The sequence below is a fragment of the Pagrus major genome, chromosome 22 (assembly GCF_040436345.1).
Source record: "Pagrus major chromosome 22, Pma_NU_1.0".
Lineage (NCBI taxonomy): Eukaryota > Metazoa > Chordata > Actinopteri > Spariformes > Sparidae > Pagrus > Pagrus major.
The window spans coordinates 8,994,021-9,020,043 of record NC_133236.1 but is presented as its reverse complement, the minus strand read 5'-3'; the positions used below and the strand labels follow the sequence as shown (position 1 = coordinate 9,020,043).

General features: G+C 38.3%; 3 protein-coding genes across 3 annotated transcripts; 1 reads left to right on the top strand and 2 right to left on the bottom strand.

The window, feature by feature from the left end:
- Positions 1-696: 696 nt before the first annotated feature.
- Positions 697-8,855, bottom strand: ndufaf7 (NADH:ubiquinone oxidoreductase complex assembly factor 7). The gene is made up of 10 exons (XM_073492635.1): positions 8,379-8,855; positions 7,980-8,140; positions 7,357-7,437; positions 6,820-6,930; positions 6,184-6,397; positions 5,701-5,759; positions 4,980-5,093; positions 2,883-3,026; positions 1,900-2,073; positions 697-1,108 (listed from the first exon to the last, which is right to left on the bottom strand). The coding sequence occupies exons 1-10, from the start codon at positions 8,455-8,457 to the stop codon at positions 887-889; spliced, it is 1,359 nt and encodes a 452-aa protein (XP_073348736.1). The 5' UTR covers positions 8,458-8,855; the 3' UTR covers positions 697-886.
- Positions 8,856-9,304: 449 nt separating this feature from the next.
- On the top strand, positions 9,305-22,139 carry cebpz (CCAAT enhancer binding protein zeta). Its single transcript, XM_073492634.1, has 17 exons — positions 9,305-9,547; positions 10,929-12,436; positions 12,796-13,027; positions 13,662-13,827; positions 14,092-14,180; positions 14,734-14,787; positions 14,918-15,020; positions 15,199-15,249; positions 15,368-15,434; positions 15,909-16,015; positions 16,399-16,459; positions 16,563-16,765; positions 16,986-17,021; positions 17,798-17,896; positions 18,068-18,129; positions 18,569-18,650; positions 21,529-22,139. Exons 1-17 carry the CDS (start codon positions 9,350-9,352, stop codon positions 21,684-21,686), a joined length of 3,276 nt encoding a protein of 1,091 aa, XP_073348735.1. The 5' UTR covers positions 9,305-9,349; the 3' UTR covers positions 21,687-22,139.
- On the bottom strand, positions 19,137-24,228 carry LOC141017853 (protein CEBPZOS-like). Its single transcript, XM_073492636.1, has 4 exons — positions 24,104-24,228; positions 22,878-22,995; positions 22,712-22,756; positions 19,137-21,800 (listed from the first exon to the last, which is right to left on the bottom strand). Exons 2-4 carry the CDS (start codon positions 22,993-22,995, stop codon positions 21,718-21,720), a joined length of 246 nt encoding a protein of 81 aa, XP_073348737.1. The 5' UTR covers positions 24,104-24,228; the 3' UTR covers positions 19,137-21,717.
- Between the last annotated feature and the right edge of the window lie 1,795 nt (positions 24,229-26,023).

Sequence of the window (26,023 nt, the reverse complement as noted above, 5' to 3'; positions counted from 1 at the left end):
ATATATATATATATATATATACACACAATTATATATCTATAAACTCTGCACAGTGTGGTCCATTACCATATATATATTATATTATATATATACACACTCGAAAAAAAGGTTTCACTCTATCTGGTGGCAGCTTCAAGGTGAGAAACCTTCTAAACATCTTCTTTTGGAGGAGTTCAATAGAATCCTCAAATTTGTTCCAAATGTTAGAGTCAGACTCATTAAACCTGTTAAAAACACAGAGACACAGACCTTCCTGAATCAGAGGGAGAGCTGATAACGATCGGCAGCAGGATGTTTGGAAACGATCATTTAATTACCAATCCTGAACACGATCGCCTCGCTGCACCGCTCCTCTGGAGGACGGACGCTTGTTTTGGCAGCGACGACCCCCCTACATGTGTAACTGAATCTTTTAATTGCTACCGGAGTAGCAGCCAGCTCTTTGTGAATGGCTGCTGCACAACTGTGAGCTCAGCTAACTGCTTCAAGATGTGGACGGAGGCTGACGGGGAAGAGATCGTCCTGATGGGGACGACCTCTGACCTTTAGTGGTGTCACAGGTTTCTCCCGTTGCTCAGCACCTCATGACAGACGGCTTCATTATGTAGAATTTTGTTGTAATTTGGAAGATAAAAATGGCCTTTTCACTTTTTTAGGCACAACATTTTTTTCGATCCAAATTAATTTACAGTTGACTTAAAGAGACACTGACTTTTTATTTCACTTCATGTTTGACATAAAAATCTAGTACAGTGCAGCACATTTCTTCTTTTCTCTTGCTCACCTTCTCATGAACATGATCTTCAGAAATATCCCATAATGTCTGTCAAAAGTTCAGATACATTTCCAGTCTTTTCTGACTCAGTTTCGGGTTCGTTTCAGCCCATCAGGAGAACTTGAGCCTGGTAAATCCAGCCACAGGCAGCAGTGCCGGGCTCTTCTTCTCCAGCTTCATCCCCTCTAGTTTCTTGGGTTTGGCCAGCCGGCTGTGGTGCAGCAGGCTGAAGAAGTGGAAGCGCTCGCCCATCTTGTCGGGGTTGGTCAGCATGTCGTAGCTGCTGATCAGCTGCTTCCTGGTGGACGGGTCGCTGCAGTTCCTCAGCAGAACCTGCAGAGAACCAGGTGAGTTAAAACCTCCCTTTACTAACCCACCTCGGTCAGTTTCTACTCACTGACTTTAGTTTATTACTATTAGAGCGACTGGCACATTTTAGAGCTACACTCTTTCAACTGACTGGGTTTTTTGTCCACCGTAAGGCAGTGACAAGTTACAGTTTTTTACATCTGGATCATTTAATACCAACTCACGAGGCCCTCAGTTCATGTCATGAAGTTTTGTAAAAACTTTCATTGAATCCATTTGACTCTGCAAAATCCTATAGCTGTACTCCAAATACTTTTTAAGTTATGAATTTTTTAAGTTTGGCCGTCAGAGCTAAATTTCTGCGTTTAAGTGATTCTCCGCATGTGTATTCAAAGCCTCAGCAACTGCTTATTTTTCACTGGATTTAAAATGTGTTTCAAAATGTTGAAATTTGTCCTGAACATCAAAGAAATCCTCTGGATCCTATGGAAACATGTATTCATTTAAATAGTTGTTGCAGAATGTTTTAGACAGTTCCCGCTTGCTTGTTTATTCATGCAGCTAACGTTAGCGGCCCTATTAGCTTACTAACGTTAGGCTCTGGGTTGCCAGGAGCCAAACCTGGCAACAAAGCCACCTTGGTACTGTAGTCCCTGTCGTCAAACTTGCAGCTGTCAGTCTCAAATGTTGGATGCGTTCAGGCTGTGTTGGGCGAGCCCTGCCATCACTTAATTGTCTGTGCTCACTGGTAGCTCCCGCTCAGATGGTCTGATGCTGAGCTTTCTCTGGAAAACCTGTCAGACCGTCCATCTCACCTGCATTCTGGAGTCGATGCCCATGTTTTTCAGGAACGTCCTCTGAGTGACGGGTCCCAGACAGGCCACGTCCCCTCCGGCCATCCTCCGCAGGTAGCTGAAGTCCACGTCGGCGGTGAGGTCGGCCGAGCCGGGGGAGGACAAGACGTCATGGAGCTGGTGACCTTTAAAACCCTGACCAAAAAACAAAAAAACAAAGCCTCAGATGTTTTTATTTTCTCTGTCTCAGTGTAGATCTGAACAGTTCACTTCAGTTTTTTGAGCCAACAACACAGTCAGATATGCTGTTTTGCTGTGAAGCCCCAGAAATGTTTTGTGGACTACGAAACTTCACCTGACTTTTCATCAGCATGGGGGGAGGAGATGATGACCTAATTTCCATTTTAGCATGAACTGTTACTTTAAATGTCACTTCCCTATTTTTCCTTGAAACGTTGACAGTTCCACATGTTTGTTTAAACCTTTCGGGATTTTATGATCCCTATTCTCTGATTCTGCATCTGCTCATAATGTACAGATATCTTTAGGTGAGTAGATAATGACTGAATTTCCATTTTTACGTGACCTGTTCCTTTAAATTATTTTGGCAATATTGAGGAAATGAGAACATCAGAGGCAGATGAGGAGCCCATCGACCCTGGTTTCCTCTCTGCCTGCAGCTGACGGGCTTCACTGCTTCCTACATCTGTTTCCTCCAACTACAACCGAAGAGAGGACGGGACGAAATGTCCAGAAATGTCCTCAGTGTCCTCCTTTGAGGTCCAAATTCTCACATTGTTCCTCATAAGACTTACATGTTTATAAAGAGGAAGGAAAAATTAGAAACTATAACAGTATAATAATTCTAAATAAAATATCTCAATGCCGTGTCAAACACTGCGCCCTTACGTTACAACCTTCTTAAACAGAGGTGTTATGAGCAGATTTGTTGTATTTGACTGCATTGGACTCTACAGCTGTACCTAATAAAATGTCTGTCTTACTCTGAATGTGTCCATCTTGGTTCCGTCGTGTCCGTAGTCGGCGATCAGCGCCGCACCGCCGTCCTCTACGATCCGCCGGGCCAGCTGCTGAACGATGACTCCGCCCTCTGCACACACCTCCACCTGACTCCGCCTCTCATCTGCCTGACACACACACACACACACACACACACACACACACAATTATCTTTCATTGAGTAGCCACAAACAGACAGTTTTAGACTCAGGACGGGCGAAAGACAATGGGATTGTATTCCTGAAAAATAATGACATTTATCCAATATTTCATATTCAAATCTGTCCTGTAGCTGCAGTGCATTCTGGTCCATTTCTGCCTGTGTCTCTTCTTTAATGATTTCCCCCACATATGATTGTTAAATGCTCGTGCAAAACAGCATTCAATAAAAGGGCACTCAAACAGCTTCTGGAAATATCTAGATATATACTCGTCATCCAGGAAAATACACCTAAATAAAACCAGAAATGTTCAGTTAATCACCACCAACTGATGCTTTACTGAACTTTTCTCTTGTTTAAAGTCGCCACATCACTCACTTATGCCTCTTTAAATCTATAAAGCAGCTGAAACAGCCAAGTGTTTCAACTTTAAAGCACAGACGACCTCAATTAGAAATTAATAGCTCTTTTCTTCTTCCCTACTCTCTAAAGTTTCATAGTTTGATGATACGGAGGCTGAACTCTTATTTGAGAGCAGCTTCTTCATCCAAACTGACTGATGGTGATAGTGATGATGATGATAATGATGATGATGATGATGATGATAATGATGATGATGTCAGCCTCTGGCAGGATGATCAAAGTGTCTGAAGTGAGCCAGTAAAGCCAAATCAAACAGGCTGTGAACGTATAGCTGGTAGAAATGTGGGCAATAAAAACCAGATGGAGGCTGTAAAACAAACGTCAGGAGTTTATTTCCACAAAACAGTATAGAGCCTCTTCATTCTTAACTGCTAAGTTCAAACTATACAACTCTTATAAATGTCCTCAAGTGAAGTTAAAACCTCCTCTGCTTTAAAAAAAGAGTCTCGACATTTGTAATTGTAGTATTGTATTTTTTATCAGCGAAAGTACTTTTGTCCTGTTTTCAGGAACATTTGTTTGTACTTCAGTGCGATTATTCTTCATCCAGAGCACAAAAAGAACTTTGACACTATCACACTATCCTCATATTTTATGAGTCCTTCAGTTTCAAACTACTGATGGTAAATTAATAAATCACATTAAAATCCTCTACATGTATTTTAGATATCATTCCAAGCAGCTTCCTCCACTGTCGGCTCTTTTATTTTATTGATTATTAACAGTTCTTTGCTCTCAACTTCCCAAACAAACAAACCAATCATGAGCAAACCTCCTCCGGATCCTTTCTCACTGAATAACGCCAGACCAATTTTTGAAATTATCTTTTTTAACCCAAGACATTCATGAATTCTTGAATAAGTTTTTAGTTGTTTTTTTTATCATTTTACTTGCTAACTGTATGTTGTTTTATCCCACGATGTTTTATAATTCTGTTGTTTTCTTTTGTGTTGTTTTTATCTGCTCTTGATTCTTGATTCCTCTCTCTAAAGCACGTTGTAGCTCTGTTCAGAGCTTTAGTGCTACATAAATAAAGTTTATTATTATTATTATTCAATGCTGTTAGTCCACAGACAGAAAACATATCTTTGGTAATCATTTGTTGGAAAAAAAAAATTGCAAATATTCTTTGATTCCAGCTGCTCCAGCGTAAGAATCTGCTGATTTATTCTGTTTAATGTTGAATTTCTTGAGTTTTAAACTGTCAAATGTAGCAAAAGATTTGAATGAGCCACTTTCTACTTACCAAATAAATTTAATGTCCTTGCGTCAATTTTGAGAAACACCAGATGTAAAACTGGTGGAGTTTAAGGACTTTTCTTCCATTCTTGACTTTTGAAACAAGACGAGAAGACATAAAATCTGCTCTGAGAAATGGAAATCTAAACATTAATGATTCCGAAGTAACTCCACCTGCTGAGTAAGACTGTGTGATACGATCAAAAGCCCTCGACCACCTCCAGGTGAGTCACGTGACCGAGTCGCTCAGGTACTGACCTGTACGAGCGTGGACGAGGACAGAGTGGGAGACGGCGCCACGACGAATCTCAACTGGTCCTGTTTGTCTGGGTCGATGTCCACCACCACCTCCCTCCAGCCTTTCTCTGTCCGCTAAACAAACAAACAAACAAACAAACAAACAAACAAACGTAAACAGGTGGCTGTGAACAACCGAGAGAGGGTTCTGCTTATTTCTTCTTTTCATAGCTAATCATTTATCACAGGTTTTAAAAATCTAAATAAAGGTCACATCTGGAGAAAAAACTGGGTTCCTCTTCGCTGGATGGAAATAAATGATCTCAATAAAGGAACATCTTATCTGGTCTTATCTTAAATCAAACATGAAGGTGATAAATGTTGACACAATCTAAATAAAAGGTTATAAAAACCCGCTGTTCAGAAATTCATGCTGAAAGTACAAATGCAGCTAAAGCCTCTGATCACTCTGCTGATACGGTTTTTTATTTCCATATTTCTTTAGATATTGTCGTTCTGTAAAGGAGTAGACTGTCTCAGTTCATGTTATCGCCACCTGGTGGTAGTTTAATATAATTACACTGTGACTGTCTACGGTCTACAGCCACTTGTCTACAACCCAGGCATACGGAGATGATCAGACTGAAAACTGAGCACAGTTGTCATTAGAAAATCTTACAAAAAAATCCTACTAAAAACATCTGTAATCACATCAGGATTCTACCCACAAACTCAAACTAACCTGAAACTTGTGGATCGGCAGAGCGTCAAAGAATTCATGAGCGAGAAAGATGCTGAACCCTGTGAGAAGAAAAAGAAGAAGAACAGAGAAAGTGATTGTAAGAGAATTCACCTTATTACTACAACTTTTTAAGCAGGTGATACATGATTACTTCCTCCACCCTCGAGTGCTCTTGGTCGGTAAAACATGTAATTCAACTATGGATCCTGAGGGATGCAAAAATGTTGATACGCTTTGATTTTTGTTTGTTTTTTTGGTTAAAGTTCATATTTATGAAAGGATTGTTATTGTCTAGTGCCTGACATTTGTTATTTTATGCCACAAACATTTTTTTTCCTTTTTAAAATTCGACTTTCACTTTCATTTGATAATATGCCAAAAAAGTCGTCCACCAACTGAACAACCAGCAGAACGCACAGCACTAGTTTTCTGGTGATAAAGCACTTCGCATTCCTGGTTCTGCTTAGTTGTTCTTTGTTGTACCTGTGGGGACGTCGTCTAAGCGGCGGTACCAGGACACCGGCAGCCCCGCAGCAGTTTCCCCGCTCCGGTAAACCGGTTCATCCTCGGCATCTGCCTCCTGGCTGCAGTTCCCGGTCAGATTCTGGGCCTGAAGACGACTCAGCACCGGACTCACCTCGACCAGGTGGAGAGACACCGAGGCCTCGCCGAGCACCGACCGCAACTGACTGAACACCTGCAGAGAATAAAAACACAGTACGTCAGTTTTCAGATGAATGTGGTAATAATGTATTATGTTTAAACACATGCAGCATCAGCAAGGATACAGCAGAGAGGAATTCATTTAGATCTGAAATGTTTTCAGGTTTCACACCTAATTTTGAACCGTCCTGAACATTTTGACAAATAATACATTTGTTTGAACAAAACTAGGTTTGTTCAAATTCTACTCAAAACTGGTGGGAACATAAGTGATTCAAGAACCAGAACTAACTTGGTGGAAAAGAGGAATTTGAGGGCAGGACACCAGGAAGTTACTCCATGCAGTAAACCTCAAACTTCTAATGTATTTGTAAAATTCCCTCTGACTTCTCAGCTCTGTAACAGGCTCTATTGATCTGATGATTTTCCGTTCGCTGCTGTAAATAAAGTTCGTACTCTGAGGATGTCGCTGGCCAATGATCCTTTTCCCGGTCCGAGCTCGACCAGCTGCAGCTGTTTGGGTTGACCTGCTCCCATCCACTCACTGAGGATCCACACACCGACCAGCTGAAACAAACAGGAAACATGTTCAAACACTGAAAAACAAACAACATTAGCAAAGATTTTTGTGATCTAACTGAGGAGAAGTGTGCTGTTTCTGATTAGCTAGATGTAAAAATGTATCTGATTTCTTTAACTTTTTTAAGGATTTTCAGGATGCAGTTGGCTTAAACAGACAGAACTGAGGCTGAAACACTTTTATGATTAAAGTTTATTCAGTCGGCAGGAGTTTGATGTTTGATTAAACATCGCAATTAATTCAGTCAATTCTCAATCAAACAATATTAGTTTGCTTTTCTTTATTTTTTATAAATATTAAATGTTTGGGGAGTTTTTATTCTTGATGAAGCAAAGAAACAAATCTGGTACTGTGATTGGACAGTTTTAATGAATTGTTTTTTTCGTTTCATAACTTTTAATTTTCAGCCTCACCTCTCCGAAAATCTGACTGATTTCTGGTGATGTGATGAAATCTCCTTCAGGTCCCAGCATGTTGTTCTTCACATAATAACCCTGAAAGACAAAACAAATCAGTATGAATGAAGGATGATGAGCAGCAGCAGAAGGTGTGAAACTATTTCAGGTAAAAACAAATAAAGGAACAGCTCATCTTAAAACAGAAAATCAAAGAGTCATTCATATAAATAAAGGACATGCTGGGAAAAACAGGCTTCTTTAGTTGAATCTTATTGGCTGTTATGACGTTTAATGTAAGTAAAGGTTTATTTATACAGCACTTTTCAAAATAAAAGTGACAAAGTGTGTCACAATAAAAGCAATTAATATCAAGCAGGCGGTATAGTAATGATGATAGTAGAGACCTTGAATTTTGAAGCACCATAGACAGAGACCAGTTAAGGCAGCGACATATGTCTCTCAGTGACCAAAGCAATAATGACAGTGGGAAAAAAAAGATTCATGCTTTTATCTGTGTTTCAGTATTACTCCAAGATAAAATCAAGGAAATAAAATAAACTGGCTGCAGGTCAGAGCGCTGACTTTCTATCTTTTTTAAGGACCTGGAGACGACACTGCACTGACTGATGATTACTTACTGTCACAGGGTTGGTGAGCACCTCTCTCATGTACTCTGCCACTGTGATGGGACCTGTGGCTTTTATTTTGGAGGTCAGGTGTCTCAGCATGGAGGGTTGAGGCTTCTCCTCATCTGTTGAAGGGCTACAGAAGAGCCTGCTCTGAGCTCCTCGCCATCGCACTGCCAAACACAAACATTAAACAGACAGTTTGTATGATAAAATCATTTTCTGAATAAAATGTAAAGTAATATACAAACACTGATCACTCTAAAAACAAGACTGCAATTTGGGGGTGTCATCTGTCCCTACAGATAGTTTAAAAGTGACTCGTCTTTAAGGTTGTATGGCGTTTATCTGTTAATCTTAATTCAATCGTGTTTACATCAAAAGTATTGATCAGATCATCTCTGCACTCACCTGCTGCTGATGGACCGACAGGATGAATGAAGACTCTGCTGATTAGCTGCTGTGTTTTAGCACCAAAACAAGCCCTCATTCTGCCGTATGTAACTACGAGTACAATTACAGTACTTTTAATATTAAGTTTGATATCATTGTATGAGAAAAATACAATTGTTATTCAAATCTAACTTGAACCACATGGACCACCTATGCTCAGTTCTCTGACAGGATAGCAGCTAGCAGGTTAGCATTAGCCACGTTAGCTACAAGTACGTCAGCGGTCAAAGACGAACGGAACCGAAGCAAGAAATAACGTTTTAGTTTCGGGTATAAACGATTAAGATATAAATATGTTCATTTGTGTCTGTCGGCCATTTAAAGCAGCTAAAAGCTACAAAGTCCTTGTGCCGGAACGAAATGCTAGCTGACAAAGTGATAAATATTAGGTACGCCGCAATTAAAGATGCACTTTCCGGCTAACCTTTCAAAATAAAACATTTTTGCTGGCTATGTTTGTACTGCCAAATGAAATGTTACAAATTAAATTAATGTAACACAAATCTGAGTCAATCTGAATCTTTGCGCGTATTTCCTTTATTTGTGGGTGAATTAATCAATGTAGGAAAAAAAAAGTACGGCCTCCAGCTACAAAAGATGCTGGCTCCCCTTTAGTAGCATGTACTATGTTATTTTGAAAGACACTCCAGCATTTCCTGTGTCATAGTAAACGTCACACTTCGAAGGAATGACAAACTCTCTGATTGGACGAAAGGTGCTTACGTAAAACTCTGGTTAGACAGATTCGTTACACACCATTTTTATACAAAAAATAAAACAATCTGAAAGAAATGTTTCATGTTGATTTTCTATTCAAACTTACTTCTTAATTTAAATATATATATTATTTTTGTTTTTTGAAGTCCGGAAGCGCCATCGTGACGTCGCCTTCCACATCCGGGTCACGTCTTCCTCATGCTGCAGCAAGCATGGCAGCGAAAAACAAGCACCGTAAAAAATCCAAAGCGACCAGAAAAGTGACATTTCAGCCCGAAGAAAACGACATGGAGGCTGAAAACAGCGGCGGGGAGGAAGATGAAGATGTGGCAGCTGATAAAGGAGAAGACAGAGCGGAGAAAGATGAAGAGTTCAACCTGGAGGAGGTTTTACGGCTCGGAGGAACACAGGTGAGTTTACCAGATACAACCTCACTACAGGCACAGCTTCAGCTAATAAACGTGGAGGTGTTCGAGGGTTAACAAACATAAACCAACGTATACAATGTATATGTGATATTAAATACATTTCTATCAAACATGAGGTGACGTCAGTGTAAACTATTAATGTTACTGTAACATTTCTCTAAAAGTTAGACTGGGTTGACTAACCCATATATCTGCTCACAACCTGATAATGACAACATAACCATGGCTGCAAAGGACTATAGCCATTGATTAATCTACCTGTAATCTAATAAATTATATTAATATATTAGTTTATAAAATGCTAGAAAATGGTGAAAAAATGCCGAGCACAAGTTCCCAGAGCTGAAGGCAAATTTGTATTAATATTAAACAGAGAAGAGGATCATATGAAACATTTTAGAGGCTGGGCCTAGAGGAGAACTTACTCAAATGATCAGTCGACTAAAGACTTGTTGCTGATGAAGTCTCTGTCAATTTTATAATCAGTTCATCATTTCAGCTCTGACTGTAACAATAAGGCAGCACCAAGTTAAAAGAGAAAAACTGGAAATGTTATGGGACTTGATAATCTGTGTGAATTTCTAAAAGTTTATTTTTGTAGTCCATAAAATGTCACAAATTGACAATGTCCAAGATGACATCTTGAAATGACCCGTTTTGTCCGACCAACAGCACAAAACCTACAACTGCAACAGATCAGTTCTGCCAAACAGCTGCCAAATAATATTGTGTTTGGAACAGAATCAGTCAATTGACAGAAAATAAATCGGCAGCTATTATAATGATTGATTCATTATATTGAATCATTATATTATTATATTATATACCACTTTAAAGCACTCTAAATTTAATGTAATTTTATTTTATTTAACCTTATTAATCAGGAATATTTCCATTGAGATTCAGAATCTCCTTACAAGGATGGCATGACCAAGACAACATAAAACCTTTCATACAGAAACAAACAACATACATTTTCACATGAAAGGAACAAGCAACAGACTTAAAACATGCGATAAACTTAATATATTGGACTGTTATATATATTGGCACACATAGAAATTTAAGGAAAACGAATTGGTCTGGTAAATTGTAGTTAGTAAAATATCTGCCAGAGTTTTAAATGATAAAAGCAATCTTAAGTTGCAGCCTGGAAATTTCATCAGTTAATCAACTCACAGTTGGTTAAGTAAAAGAGAAGGTCAAATAAGTTAAATATCAAATAAAAATATGACTTCTTTTGTTTGATGAATCAAAGTGTTTGATGTTTTCTTGTCTTGTGCAACCATTAATAAGTTATTATTGGTGTGTATTCTACTTTATAACAACGGTTTCTTTTTCTTCTTCTCTTGTCTCTCTGTAGGCTGACTATGTCATGCTGGCCGCTTTAGACGACTCAAACGAGCTCGTGGACGGAGGAAAGAAAGGAACAATAGACGACCTGGAGGAGGGCGAGCTGGAGAAATTCATCACCAAACTGGGCATCCGGTCGTTCAGTGGAGTGCAGATTGTCGCAGACGAGCCTGAGGGCGACACTGCGGACGCCAGCGAGAAGGAAAGTAAAAAGGCCAAAGCCAAGAAAGCTTCAGTGGAGGAACAAGCTTCCAGCTCTCAGCAGAAAGTCAACAACAAACAGGAAGTGGAGGACAAACAGAAGGCGAAGAAGATAAAAGACAATCAGGCCAACGCCGTGAAAAAGGCAAAACTGAATGTGAATGTGTTTGAGTTCCAGCAGCGACAAGTGCTGCTGATCAAACCTGGAGGGAAGTGGTTCGACCTGGAATACTCTGCCGAGGGCTCGACGACCACGCAGGATCCCTCACTGGTGTCCCAGTACAAGACGCTCGCCCAGCGGCTGTTTGAGGCCGATGTGGCGCTCTACAAGAGCAAGAAGAACCTGCAGAAAGGAGCCAACTCCAACTGGATGAAGACCGTCGTTTCCTCCGGCGTGCTGGCTGACAGGATGGCGGCCATGACGGTTCTGATCCAGGATGCTCCTGTTCACACGCTGGAGCACATGGAGAACCTGGTGTCCATGGTGAAGAAAAAGGGCAGCCGGCGGATGGGTCTGATGGCTCTGGACACCCTGCGAGAGCTGCTGCTGTCTGACCTGCTGCCGGAGAACAGGAAGCTCCGCCCCTTCGCCCAGCACCCGTTCGACCAGCTGGAGGAGAAGGCCAGCGGCAACCGAGACGCCCGCGACCGCCGCCTCATCCTCTGGTACTTTGAGCACCAGTTGAAACACCACGTGGCTGAGTTCGTGGCAGCTCTGGACACGATGGCTCATGACACAGTGGCGGCCACCAAGGCGAAGGCACTGGCCACCGCCCACGAGATGCTTTGCAACCGGCCGGAGCAGGAGAGGGCGCTGCTCATCCAGGTGGTCAACAAGCTGGGAGACCCCGATTACAAGACAGCGGCCAAGGCGTCGTACCTGCTGGAGACGCTGCTGCACAAACACCCCAACATGAAGGTGGTGGTGTGCTGCGAGGTGGAGCGGCTCATGTTCCGTCCCAACGTCAGCCCGAAGGCACAATATTACGCCGTCTGCTTCCTCAGCCAGGTGAAGCTGAGCCATGACGAGGCCGAGCTCGCCTCCAAGCTCCTCACAATCTACTTCACATTCTTTCGCGCCTGCATCAAGAAGAAGGACATTGAATCAAAGATGCTGAGCGTGCTGCTGTCGGGTGTGAACAGGGCGTATCCCTACGCCGGCACTGGAGACGAGAAGGTAAAGGAGCAGCTGGACACGCTGTTCAAAGTGGTTCACCTGGTGAAGTTCAACACAGCTGTGCAGGCGCTCATGCTGCTGTTCCAGGTGATGGACTCTCAGCAGACCATCTCTGACCGATACTACGTGGCTCTGTACAGGTGAGACCACCCTCTGCACTGCATCAGACAGAGTTTAAGATCTTACAATCACAAAATTAATCAAAATCCAATGAAACACAGCAATGTTTCATCCAATTCAGAACCACCTCTGTGAGCCACAGTGAAATAAAACTTCATCCTGATAGAGCTGCAGTGGATTGCATTAATCGATTAACAACTGTTAAATTAATTGCCAGCTATTTCAATAATCAATTAATCATCTCAGGACTGAGGTGAAGAAGTCATAAAAACTGAAAAAAGAACGTAAGAATGTTCAGCACAGAACGTCGAGAGTCTGCATCTACATTTATAGTGAAATAATGGATGAAAATATTGTCTTTTCTTCTTCTTCTGTGCAGGAAGTTGCTGGACCCTGGGCTGTCGTCGTCCTGCAGACAGAGCATGTTCCTCAACTTGCTGTACAAATCTCTGAAGGCCGACATCGTGCTGCGGCGGGTCAAAGCCTTCGTGAAGCGTCTGCTGCAGGTCAGCGCCGAGCAGAACGCCAGCTTCGCCTGCGGAGCGCTCTTCCTCGTGTCGGAGGTGATGAAGGCCAAACCCGGCCTCAAGATGCTGCTGCAGGAGGGCGGGGTAAGAAGGCTGCAACAAGTCGGCATCATTAACTCATCAGAACAGTCATTTAAGACGATCCTTCTCTTTCTCCCCATATTCCCTGTCTATATTTACCATGAAATATGTCCAATAATAGCTAAATGTCAAATATAATCTTAAATAGAAATTGGGTTTTAAAAATAAGAAAAAAGAATTGAGCTGCAATGATTATTTCAGTGGTTAATAACTGATTATTTCCTGAATCTTCTGTTTTGAGAAGCTGAGAACCAGAAAACTTTGTATTTTTGCTTAGAAAAATGATTAAAAAGGATGAATCAGTTGGTAAAATGGCTGCCAGTTATTTCTCTGTCGTTCAATTAATGGATTAATCTGCTAATTGTTGCAGCTCTACAAAATATTATAATACAAAAACCTGTGTAAATCCATTTTTTTAATGTACCAATGAGTAGAGTTTAGATTTAGTATTTCAAAATTCTGACCATGAAAAGTTCTATTTATTGTAATTCTTTACATTTATTCAGTTTTTTTTAGGTAATCTTGGCAGAAGTGGGCTTCCATAAATAAAATATAATATCAGTGTCTGACAATTTTTTTTATATTTTCTAAAATAATAGCTTTCTTCTAATTGTACTGTAAATTGTAATTTACTCAGGACGGGGAAGAGGAAGACTTCAAAGACCTTGCTGAGGAGAATGATGATGAGGATGATGATGAAGAGGAGCGCTTTGTGGACGCAGACAAACTGGAGGAAGGAGCGAGTGCAGCGACAGAGGAGGCAAAGCCCACTGCATCATGGGTACATCACAAGAACCTGGAAGGTCTGTGAGCTGCTCTGAGATTTACCATCAGTGTTGTGTGTTCTTATTTCATTTAGAGATTTGGAAGCTTTGGATTCTGTAGAACAACAACAGTATAAATTAATACTTTTTTTTAAAAGTATTCTCTCATTTTAAGGTAAAAGTTGCAGTGTAATTACTGTGACTGACAATCAGACCTCTACATTTTAAACGGCAGACACAGCCATGTTCCATGTTGTTCTTTTTGAATATTAAATGTTGTTTTTACTTCCTGTTAACTTCCAGGAGGGAAGAGCATGCAGAACTACGACCCACTGCACAGAAACCCGTTATTCTGCGGCGCCGACCACACGACTTTATGGGAGCTACAGATGGTGAGAACAGACAAATGTAAAAAATGTTTAAAATGTAAGACATTGGATATCATACAGTTTAAAACCTTTATATGAAAGTATTATATATTATAATGTGTATAATAGGTAATATTAATAGGATATGGAAGCCCTGAGGGGCAAGTGAAGAATTGTTTATCCTGGTGAGACATTTTCTAAGTCTGCTTTTTTGTTGTGTGAAACAGTGCAGAACTTTTTGTTTTTTTAACTGTTTCACACATGGGAAAAAAATTATCCTGGAAAGAAAGTTAATTGGTCTTTGAAAGATTGTACTTGCATTACTTTGCTATGATTTTATCATTATATCAGTGGCATAAAATGACTGTAGTATTGTTTATCGCAATTATTTGTGGGACAACAAAAAGTTGTTGTTGGTAATATTCACAAGAATAGAAAAAACAAATGGTAACAATTCATAAATAGTTGGTTTTTTTTTAGTAAACCCTCAGCAGGATCTGACCTTTTTCTAAAAGTTTCTGAACACATCTCAACAGCTTTCTTAAATCTTGAATGTTTCCTGTGTTTGTGTCTGCAGCTATCTGTGCACTTCCATCCATCAGTGTCGCTGTTTGCAAAAACCATCCTGCAGGTAAAACGTCTTTAAACACTGTGGAGTTGGTTGGAAACATTTCTGCTCTGACAGGAACTCTTTCCTCTTCTTCTGTGGTGGTTTAAACATGTTGTTTGTTCATCAGAAGTTTTATTTGTTGTTTCCACAGGGAGGGTCGATCCAGTACACAGGTGACCCTCTGCAGGACTTCACCCTCATCAGATTCTTGGACCGATTCGTCTTCAGAAACCCCAAACAGCTGACGGGAAAACGTAAGAAACACAGCCTTTATTTTATTCCTTGATTCTTGCTGTATCTGTGCTAACGTACAAGATATACTAAAACACATTAAAAGAGAAGAGAACAGTGATTTCACATATTCTGAATTCTACAACTCCAGAAACGAAGAAAAAAAATCTGAATTTGTGCTTTGATGTTTGTATTTCTTAGAAAACACAGTCGCTGCAGCGATGAAGAAGTTACCTGTCAACGTTTTACCAGGTGAGATTCAACAAAAGACGTGCTTTTTTTCTTGTTTTAGAGGATTTATGCATCATTAAGTGAAAAGTCTCCAACATCTCTAGTTTTTCAGTGACGTGAACTTTTTTCTGTCTGTCAGTGAACTGTGAGGAGTTTCTGTCTAAAGAAGAAAGTCAGGTCCCCGTGGATGAAATCTTCTTCCATCGGTGAGTATTAAACTTCTCCGTAGAGACATTATTATTATTATTATTATTGTTAACCAAATTAAGTTTTTATTTCTTAATTTATTTCTTTGTCTTCACACACACTGAACAAAACTGGTTTTTGTGTTTGGTGAGAGTTTTGAGAGAAGAAGAAAAGTCTCTGTGACCACCTGCACTGTGTTTGTTGATGATATTAATAATTATAATAATAATTTTATTTATGTAGCGCTTTTCAAAACAAGTTACAAAGCACTTTATATACAATACAAAAAAAAAGACAATAAGCAACACTTAATAAAATTTTATTGTAAAATAAATGGAAAAATGATAAAAACAAACAGCAAACAATAATTCTGGTTTAGAAGTTTTTACTTTGTGTTGCTCTGTCACAGATTCACTCATATTTTGGACAAAACCTGTCTCAAGTCGACAGATTCACAGTTTTGATGCAGTTTGTGATTTTCATTCGCTTGACAGTTTCTTCAAGAAACGGCAGCAGGAGAAGCAGCTCCGCCGGCCGCGACCAGACAGTGACAACGAGAGCGTTGAGGACGTGGACGATGACGAGTTTGAGAAATTACTCGGTAAATTGAGACACTCGGTGCAGTCAGAGCAGGTTCATTTAAAGGACTGCAGAGGGCGCCAGAAACTTCAGAAATGTGCTTCATGTCAGCTGACTTTAGTTAATACATTTTGGTTTGCTTCTTCAGTCAATCAACCCGTCAGTATCATGTTTTTGATGGAATTATTACAGTTGAAGTGACGATTTTTTTATATCCTGAAAATAATAAAATTACTTAAAAAATATTTTGGTTTGTTTCAAGTTGAAAATTATCTTCAATTTATGAATGAATAATGTGTTTTTTTTTCTTGTGGTTTCTGTTTTAAATCTCTAAAGTCAATTATTTTAATAATCTACATATAAATCTTTTGTGACAACTTGATCTTTTGTTCTTTTCTTGAACAGATACCTGTGAAGGAGACTCGTACTTCACTGAGATGGCAGATGATAATCTGGACTTTGCAGGGTGAGCAGATCAGCTCTCAGCCTTATTTGTATTTTGTATTAACTGATTCATTTCAGCAACATCTTGACTCAATCGCCACTGTTTTCCCTCCATGTCTCTTCAGTTCTGTGAAGAATAAAAAAGGAAAGAAAGCTGCTGAGGACTCGGACTCAGACATGGACGACTCGGACATGGATGACCTGGACGACGAAGAGGTGTCTCTGGGCAGTATGGACGAGGAAGACTTTGGAGATGAGCTGGAAGATGAAGGAGGGATGTTCATGGATGCTGATGGAGGCGATGATGATGAAGATGATGATGATGAAGGTAAGGAACATCAGTGTTTTACTTTGAGATTATATTTATGTTGATATTCTCGTGGTATCAGGTTCTTGTACGTGCTTTTGTTCATGTTCAGTGTGAATGTGAAGTGATTTTGGCTGTTTCAGTGTTTGAACCTGTGATCTTACAGTTAGAAGATGTTTCTCTGACCTGAATCCTAAATTAAATATCTTCCTTTTTAATAAATTTTTTGGTCTTCTTTCAGTTCCAGAGCTGGAGGATGACGACGCTGCATTCGATGGTGAGTAAAAGTTCACATACAAAATGTGACATCAAGTACACAATCGAATATTATCACAAAAGGGGCCTTTAATTCATTAATACATTCATGAACTTAATGTGATTCTGTTGTGAAACGACCTGATCTTAGGTTTAGTTTAATAGTTTCACATGTTCTACATTTTGCATGATTTATTTCGAAATTTCTTTTAAACAGTCTTTTCATTTTGTTCCTTTACTTTGCTGCTCTTGTGGTTTTTCTTTTATTTTTGTGATTGTTTTTAAGCTGTCTGTGGAAAGAACTTTGTGCTCCAAGCTTGAGAAGTGCTTTACAAATACATTTATCATTTTTATTTATACACGATTATAAAGAAAAACTAAAAGGTGGAACATGTGTACATCCGGTTGTGTATGCACACACACAGGAAACTCACACAAACCATAAAATGTCATCACAAAAATATTTCAAAAAACTTAAAAAGAGAGAAATTAGAAAACATTGAAACAATGCAACCATTAAGAAAATAAGACAATATGTTGTGAGAGAAACATCAGTGTACCGAACCTACATTTTCATATGAACATCATATACATAGATACATGTAAAAAGATTTATTTTATTTAAAAATTAACTAAAGAATGAAATTTAAAAAAGGAGCTATTCTTGTCAATCTTGAGCCTTGATTTTAAAACATTACTTTAATGAATATATAAGCTCATATGTTCCTTTCACAGAAAATTTTATTAATGAAACTTTTCTGCTTCAAATAATGAAATAAAACATGATTCTCTCTGCAGGTTCAGATGATGAGATGGACGCTCCAGACATAACTCCTCGTACCAAGAAGGGAAACAAACGGAAATCCTCAGAGGAGCTCGACTTCTCTGGATCTATCGGTCAGTCTTACATATTATTAGTACTTTGTCTGACCATAGAATTAAATAATCTTTAGTCTGACTGTTGATTCCCTGCTTTGTGAGTAAAGTAAAAGGATGACGTTCCAGCTGCTGCATTAGTTTTATCGCAGGTTTTAAAGTTGATGTATTGATCACTGCCCCGTCTCACAGGATCCAAACAGGGGAAGAAGAAAGGAAAGAAAGATGTGGCCATGTTTGCTTCAGCTGATGAGGTGAGAAGACAACTTTTTCTCTTTTTACTAAAATAGTTCAGTGGTATAACTAAAAATCTACCCTGAGTCTCTGCACCGGTCTTGTGGAAAAAGAAACGTTTATTTTCCATTTCTGCTGTTAACTATTAACCCGAGTATTGATTAATCCTGAAAAATGTCAGTCACAACTTCTAATGTTGTCCTTTCATTCCTACAACTCAAACTAAAAGATAATAACTTTATTTGTCACAAAGTGCTTTGCATGGTTGAAAAAAAAAAAAGTTAATCAGCTAATTGTTTCATATTTACTTGTGTTGATGCAGTTTTTTAAACTTAGACTCATAAAACTCCCATTAATGCCTCATTTCTGCGTTGCACAGCCAAAACAAGGCTACTTTATTTCCAGTAAAGTTGATGTTTGATTTGATATGTGTGTTAAATGTATTGTTGTTGTTTTCAGTTTGGCTCCCTGCTGGATGAAAACGCCGGCTCCAAGTTTGACAACATGGGACTGAACGCCATGGCCAACAAGGACAAAGCAGGTAGGAAACACCTGAGTGAACCTTTAACATCTGACACTGACACTGAAAGGGCTTCATTTTTATTTAATGTCATTTCAATGGTTAGTTTTCTGTATGTCCGAACAAAATGAGACAGATGTAAAACCTTTATATACAGAGAAATAAGAAATCACGCAATACGCAAAGAATCAGAATTAAGAAAGTGTTTAAATTAAAATAGCACCTTTCATAGCATTTTTTTTTTTATATTAAAAGTTTTACATAAATAAAATCTATTTATTTTGTGGAAGTTTAAACAAAAAATGTAGAATCAGATGTGTCCAAAGTAAATTCATTTTCACCTTTTTATTCCTGTTTAAATGGGTTGAGTAGGTAAAATTTGATTTTGTTAATAGCCAAAGTAATTTTTATAAACAGCGCTGGTTTATATGATTAGAAATGTCTCCAGTAGAAGTCTGGAGGCTCTGGGTGTCATGTTAGAAGTAAAAGACGAGATGAATCCAGAAGTCAACAGGAAGTTTTTTTTATTCAGTTTGCTGGATACCAGCCAGGTTAAAAACTTCTCCATGGAGAGAAAATCAGTCACATTCACAACAGTCAGAGTTACAGTTTTATAAATTAACTCTACTCCTCCCTGCTCCAGTGTCCCTGGTTCAGTGTTTTTCTGTCCATGTGACTCACCCAAAATCCAAAACTTTCCCCAGTTCACATCATGGATTTTGTGATAAAAGAAAAAAGAAATAATGTTTGAAACTTCTATTTAATTCATGAGATCTTGCTAAATCCTACAGAAGTACTCCAAATAATTTTGAAGTTTAGCCTGTGGAGCTCATTTACAACATGTATCTATTTAAATAGTTGTTGCTGATGGTTACAGTCATCAAATTACTATCAGGAAGTCATTTTTTACCAGAACGAAAAATCTGTCATTTTCAAAAATTCCTATCTCCACTGGTTTTCACTTTTTGGCTACTTAACTTTGGTTCTGTGTTAATATTAATGCAGTTCTTTCACTTCTAGAAATTATTTGGTCCTGAATAAAAAAAATGAGTGCCACAGATTTAGTTAATTATAGCTTCAGAGCTTAAAAAAAAAAATAAAACGCTTTTGGATTATTTTGACTGTAGATTTCACCAAAAAGCATTATTGTATGTGAAAGTGTTGAATCTCATTTTTTGTGTGTGTGTGCGCGTGCAAATTAAATTCAAAGATGTAATATTACTCCTTCATTGTCTATAATGTTTTTAAATTTGCTAATTTTTTGTACCTTTTTAGTGGCTGTAATGTCACATTCAGTGGTTTTATTTCCCCATTAGATATTTGCAGTGTTGACTTTGAGTTTTCTATCTGTCTGATACCTATTGAGCCTGTTTTTCATTGGGTTCTAGAAATTTGCAAGTTACAGCTTGAAATGGCTTGGTTTGTTGCATATAGGTGATGTCACCCTGTTCTGTGGACATAAGATTAATCTTAATTCCTTAGCTCAATATACATATACTATTTCACAATTTCAAACCCTCTGCACTAATTTCTGAAAACTCAGCCAAACTTTAAAAAATCAACTTCTCCATAGGCTGTCTTGTGACAGTTGGCTTCTTCTAGGATTATCCAGTCAAGCAGGACTCCATGATGTCACTATCACGTTAAACTGCTTAAAACTGAAATAAAGTATAATTGCATTTTTAGCAATCCATTTTGCAGTAATCCACCCAAACCTGATTCATTATCACAGGCTTGCGGTCTTGATTTCAATTCTACTAGCTGATGATGTCAGATGTCGGTTCAGAGAAGTTTGACATTGTGAAATAATGTGCATTAAGCTAAGAAATTAAAATACAATTTTCTACAGTTAGTCAGTCCACAGAACAGGATGACATCACATATATGCAACAAACCATTAACAGCTGTAACTTGCAAATTTCCAGAACCCAATGAAAAACAGGCTCCGATAGAAAACCTTGAAGTCAACACAGTACAAATATCTGCAGATGAAATAAAACCACTGAATGTGACAATACAGCCAGTGAAAAGTGCAAAAAATAGCTAATTTCAAAACGATGAAGAGTGATATAACATCTTTGATTTTTTTTAAGTATACAATGAATATCAACGCTTAAGTTTCAAGGAAATTAACATAATCCTTCTTGGGAAAATCTACAGTCAACATAACCCAAAAAGTGGGTTATCAGCTCTGAAGCAATATGTAACTAGATCTATGGCACTCAATTTTTTATGCAGGACCAAATAGCTTCTGGATTTCACAGAACTACATTAATACTACACAGAACCAAAATATGGTTACAAGAAAGTGAAAACTGGTGGAGATATGAATCTTTGAACATGACAGGTTCAGTAAAAAATGACTTCCTATCATTAATTTGATTACTGTAACCGTTCAGCAACTACTATTTAAATGAATACATGTTGCCAAGTTTCCTTACAGTCTCTTGGATGTTTAGGACAAATTTCAACCCAATCCAGTGAAAAATAAGTGATTGGTGAGGTTCAGAATACACATACAAGGAATCACTAAATGCTGAAATTTAGCTCAGCGGGCCAAACTTAAAAAAATACCAACTTAAAAAGTATTTGGAGTACAGCTGTAGGATCTTGCAAGGTGCTTTAAAATTAAACAGAAGTTTCAACATTACATTTTTTTTTTAGAAAATCCATGACATGAACTAACTGAGTTGTTAAAGAATGAGCCTATTTTCTTAAAGGTCAACAAGTCCCATGAAAAGACCAAAACCAACTTACAAGTGTGATATCTTCTTCTTCTGTCCCTCAAAGCTCCACTGTTAAATAGTCCTTAAACTTTGTCTTTTCATGGTATATGTTGACAATAAGTAGTTGTTTGTTAATAATAATCTTTTCTAACACTTCCGGTTTGTCCCTGCAGGCCTGAAGCAGCTGAAGTGGGAGGCTCAGCGTGACGACTGGATGCAAGACCGCGATGTCAAGACGCTGCGCAGGAAGAAGACGATATTCAAGAAGAAGACATTCGGCCGAGCGAGGGCGGGAGGGAAGTCTTTCGGGAACAAGAAGAGGAAGAAGTAGACCATCTGTGAACTTTAACTGACTGACAGCTTCAGTCCTGTTTGGCCGACCAGGCTTGATGGTCCCCCTCTCGGATGCCGTAGACGCCCGCCCACTCGTTGGACTGGTAGTAAACTGGGAGGAAACACAGCAGGAACTGGTTTTCAGATCAAGTCAGCTGATGGAAGAGACGCAAACTGTTGTTTCACTTTTCTGTGGTTAACGGGACAAAATATGATCTGAAGAGGAGCCGGGTTTAGTTTTTTTGTAAAATTAAAGACATTTCATGTTTCTGTCAGTACAATTTAATAACAAAGCAGATTTCTTTTTCTATTTTAACTCTGTACAGAGTTCATATTCATACTGCTACTGTGTTATATGAAGACAGAAATTAAAGTTATTGATATTTTCTGATACAGTTTGTTTAATTATGTAGACTGCTGACAAAGTTCTGATTAAACACGTTCAACGTTTCTTTGTCTTATCTCTCTATGATAAATTTGTATGACGAACATCTTTGTGCTTTAATTACAAACACAAAGATATTCAGTTTACCGTCATAGAAGAGGAAATAATCCCCAAAATATTCACATTTAAGAAGCTAGAATCAGAATTTTGCCTTTAAAAATGTAAATTAAATTAAACTTAATAGTTAACAGCTAACCAATTAATCATTGCAGCTGTGAGGTTTTCTATGAAGAACTCATTTGACGCATCATGAGTTCATTACAGAAGGTCGTGGCTTACAATCAGATCCTTTTAAGATAACGCTGTGACCTCTGTATTCATTCACAATAGAGCTGCCACATGAAATAAATATGGCTCCTTTTCTAAGCAGTTACTGAACAGTATAACAGCAGATTTAGTGACTAAACCTGGATTACTGACTGATGTGAAATGAATTATTTTTCGTTTTAAGGCTCATTAAAATTTAACTGGTAACATCTGAAATATCGTAACAAATCAAATGTCAAACAACACCCTGTAAGCCTAAATTTAGTCAAAAACAAACCCACAGTGGAGGATAAATATCTTAATCTGCTCACCTTCTAACACTGATGGAAACCTTCTGTTCATGGTGTTCCTGAAGTCTGCAGGCGGAGGAAACAAAACATGAACTCTTCGAGGATATAAAGTAACTCAGCACAGGTTTAAGTGTTGTCTAAGGGTTCTTCAGTTCGTATCTGACAATAGTAATTGTCAGTGTTTTACCTCGACTGTTGTTCATCTTGTGAAAAAGACCATACACTCCGAAGACGCCCACCAGCTCCAGAACGATCACTCCCTTCATCAGTTTCTTGGCCAGAGGTGCCAGAGGTTTGGGAGACATCTGAGGAAAGATCGACACAAACAAAACTTTATTTCCACTAACAAAAACAGTCCTCTTATTCATTTTCAGTCAGCTATGACAGCCAACTTACAAAGACATAAACTTGGCTGTGAGATAATCGCAGTGAACATCTTGTCCACTGTTGGTTTTACCACCTTTTTGGTCAACACTGAAATATCTCAACGACTATCAGGCATTACAATTTAAGTAAAAATGAGCCCTGTGGTTTATTCTGAAGCTTTGATTCTTTTGATGTCTTTATCCAGTGACAAATAAAATCAGATTTGCACATTTTTTAAAAAGCATCAAAAAAATCACATAAATCACATTTTTAATGGGACTCAAATGATAAGTGAATTAACTGATTACTGGATTAACAAAAGATTAAAGGATTTTTAAGGATCAGTTTATTGTTTGAATTACTTTTGAAGATGACATGTTCTCAACACTCACTTGTCCCAGCTGCTTTTACCTGTTTTATATCACTTTAAACTGGATATCTTTGAGTTTTTGACCTGTTGGTCGGCCATGTCAAGATTATTACCTAATTTAAAGTTCTACTGAAATAATTCATATTGTGCAAGCCTTCAACATTACTTGAGGTATTTTGCCGTTTTTATTTTGGCTTTAAGATTATTTCATTGTGATTCTCTGCATGTCATAGTCTATGTAGTCTCACTGATACAATTTATTGTTCTGAAATGTCTCAACCATGATTTAACCTATGTAAAACAACTTGGAACTTTGTTTTTAAAAAGGTTAAAAAGTAATGATGCTATGATTACTGTCATTAAAAGTCCCGACGCTCCTGACAAACTACTAAAAGGAACAGTATTTTACTTTTATTCAACGGTCGTCCAAATAAATTATTTATCAAATCCATTTTCATGCATTCAGAGAAACAGCGATTTCTGATGACAGTCGCTTCAGTCACGAGGTAACTTGAAAAACAATGAATTAACACAACTTTCATCTATTTCCCATCACAATTTTGAGACATGATGAACATGAGCTACAGGCTAGTGGCTAATTGGTTAGCAAACATTTTTAACCTTCCTGAGTCAACAGTAAACCTGAACGGTCATTTGAATCTCTAAAATAACCTTACCTTCAGATTCGTGGTAAAGAAAACAATTCAAAGAGTCTGATGAATAAATTCAAACACTAAAAGTTGCTAAAATAAGGCCAAATATCCCCCCCTGCCCTTGTTCTGTACCATCTGTGATGTACAAGCAAGGCTGACACACGCTACTTCCGGAGTACGGAGGCTCGTTTGGTACAAAACATCGACAACAGTAGCTGTTTTGCGCTTTCTCATACAGGTGATCTATGCTGTTGTTAAAAACTTGTTACAGCCTCTGCACACTAATGCTACGATGATAATTATAATAATAACAATTATTAATTTATGTGTTTATCAATCGTTCATTGTTTTCAGTGTTATTATTATTTTAATGACCAATAACCCACTCCTGGCTCCTCACTATTACAACTGAAAGATTTTGTTTTACTTGACAGGAAAAGAACATTAACTTATCAAAGCTGAAATAGTGTGAACAGGAAAGACAACACAAACAAAACGAAACAAAACAAAAATGTAAGACGATTACGAGTTATCTAAAGGAATCAGAATGAAAAATAAATGAATGAATGAATGAATGAATGAATGAATGAATGAATGAATGAATGAATGAAGTAAAATTGAGTACTGTATTAGGGAAAGCAAAAAAACTGAGATAAAATAAATGAATGTGTGGGTAAATGTGTGTGGCAAAAATGAATAGACAAAAAAAAATAGCATAAAAGGCATATAACAGTCTCAGTGCTTTGCCTTCGACATATTTAATATGGGCCCTTTTTGCTTTTTAAAACATCCTAAAGAAATGACAGATGTCTCCCTTCGTCATTTTCAAACAGGTGCATTAACTCACACCTGGAAAAAGATCCACATCCACCCTTGTCTTGTGCCCACACTGCACTGAGATTTCATTCGGCTGTAGTTTCAGGAGCTCACCAGTAGGTGTCAGCGTGGTCACAATGTGGCGCAGCTCTCAGAGGTTTCAGATGAGAGGATTTAAACCTGAGATTTTTACCTGCAAAGACTGAAAGAAAAGATGCAGATTTGCCAGAGCAAAGTCTGCAGATCAAAGACACAGTGAGGACAGTTATTATTCAGTGCAAATCATGTGCAGGAAGCCAAATCAAGACATGAAAATAACTCATAAAACATGCAAAGAAAATACTCATTAACAAGCAGACCCTTCTGTGTTGGGCTATTTTTCTGAGGGGAAACAACACATTTCCTTCATGTAGAGTCAGTATTCTCTCAGGTGAGTGATCACCTGCTGCAGGTTAGATTATACAGTACGTGGAAAGTCTCACAGGTGCTGCTCTCTCAGGACTCTCAGCAGCTGCACATGCTAAACTATGATAATATTTGGTCGCCTGAATCACAAACACATCAGTTTACAGCAGCAGGTTCAAGTTTGGTGGTGGGAGAGAAGAAAGTTAGATCTGACTGATAACTTTAATGTTTCTGAACACACGTCATTCTAACGTGTTATATAACAACACTGTTATTGTCTGTTAGTTTTGAATGATAGATACTACATTACCCATGAGCCTCAGCAGCCAAGAAAAAGGGCAAGGTAAGCAACCAGAACTAGCTATGACCATTTTAGATTTTATTCCATGTTGTTAAAAGTACCCAAAATTCACACCTGAGTAAAAGTAAAGATGTCACATTAAATATTACTTTGGTAGCAGTGAAATTCACTCATACGAATAGTACTTGAGTAAAACTATTACTAAGTATCTGATGTTAAATGTAGTTAAGTATCAAGTAAAAGTAACTTGTACATATATTGACATGTATGTATATACTGTATATTATGGGTGGACTGATTATCAGATCTGATGTTCTGGATTTTTCAGTATTTTTAAAAATCTGATTGCTGATCAAATAAATTACCTTAAAAATGTGGCTCTGATGCGGCATGTAATCTGCAAAGTAACTAGTAACTAAAGT

Excerpts from the sequence above, each read along its gene's own strand:
- ndufaf7 (XM_073492635.1), bottom strand. The coding sequence starts at position 8,457 with ATGAGGGCTTGTTTTGGTGCTAAAACACAGCAGCTAATCAGCAGAGTC. Across the intron at positions 6,398-6,819 it reads TGGCCAGCGACATCCTCAGA|GTGTTCAGTCAGTTGCGGTC; the intron begins GTACGAACTTTA and ends TATTCTCTGCAG. Across the intron at positions 5,760-6,183 it reads CTTAGACGACGTCCCCACAG|GGTTCAGCATCTTTCTCGCT; the intron begins GTACAACAAAGA and ends TTCTTCTCACAG.
- cebpz (XM_073492634.1), top strand. The coding sequence starts at position 9,350 with ATGGCAGCGAAAAACAAGCACCGTAAAAAATCCAAAGCGACCAGAAAA. Across the intron at positions 15,021-15,198 it reads CAAACAGCTGACGGGAAAAC|AAAACACAGTCGCTGCAGCG; the intron begins GTAAGAAACACA and ends TGTATTTCTTAG. Across the intron at positions 17,897-18,067 it reads CGACTTCTCTGGATCTATCG|GATCCAAACAGGGGAAGAAG; the intron begins GTCAGTCTTACA and ends CCCGTCTCACAG.
- LOC141017853 (XM_073492636.1), bottom strand. The coding sequence starts at position 22,995 with ATGTCTCCCAAACCTCTGGCACCTCTGGCCAAGAAACTGATGAAGGGA. Across the intron at positions 22,757-22,877 it reads CAAGATGAACAACAGTCGAG|ACTTCAGGAACACCATGAAC; the intron begins GTAAAACACTGA and ends CTCCGCCTGCAG. Across the intron at positions 21,801-22,711 it reads GTTTCCATCAGTGTTAGAAG|TTTACTACCAGTCCAACGAG; the intron begins GTGAGCAGATTA and ends GTTTCCTCCCAG.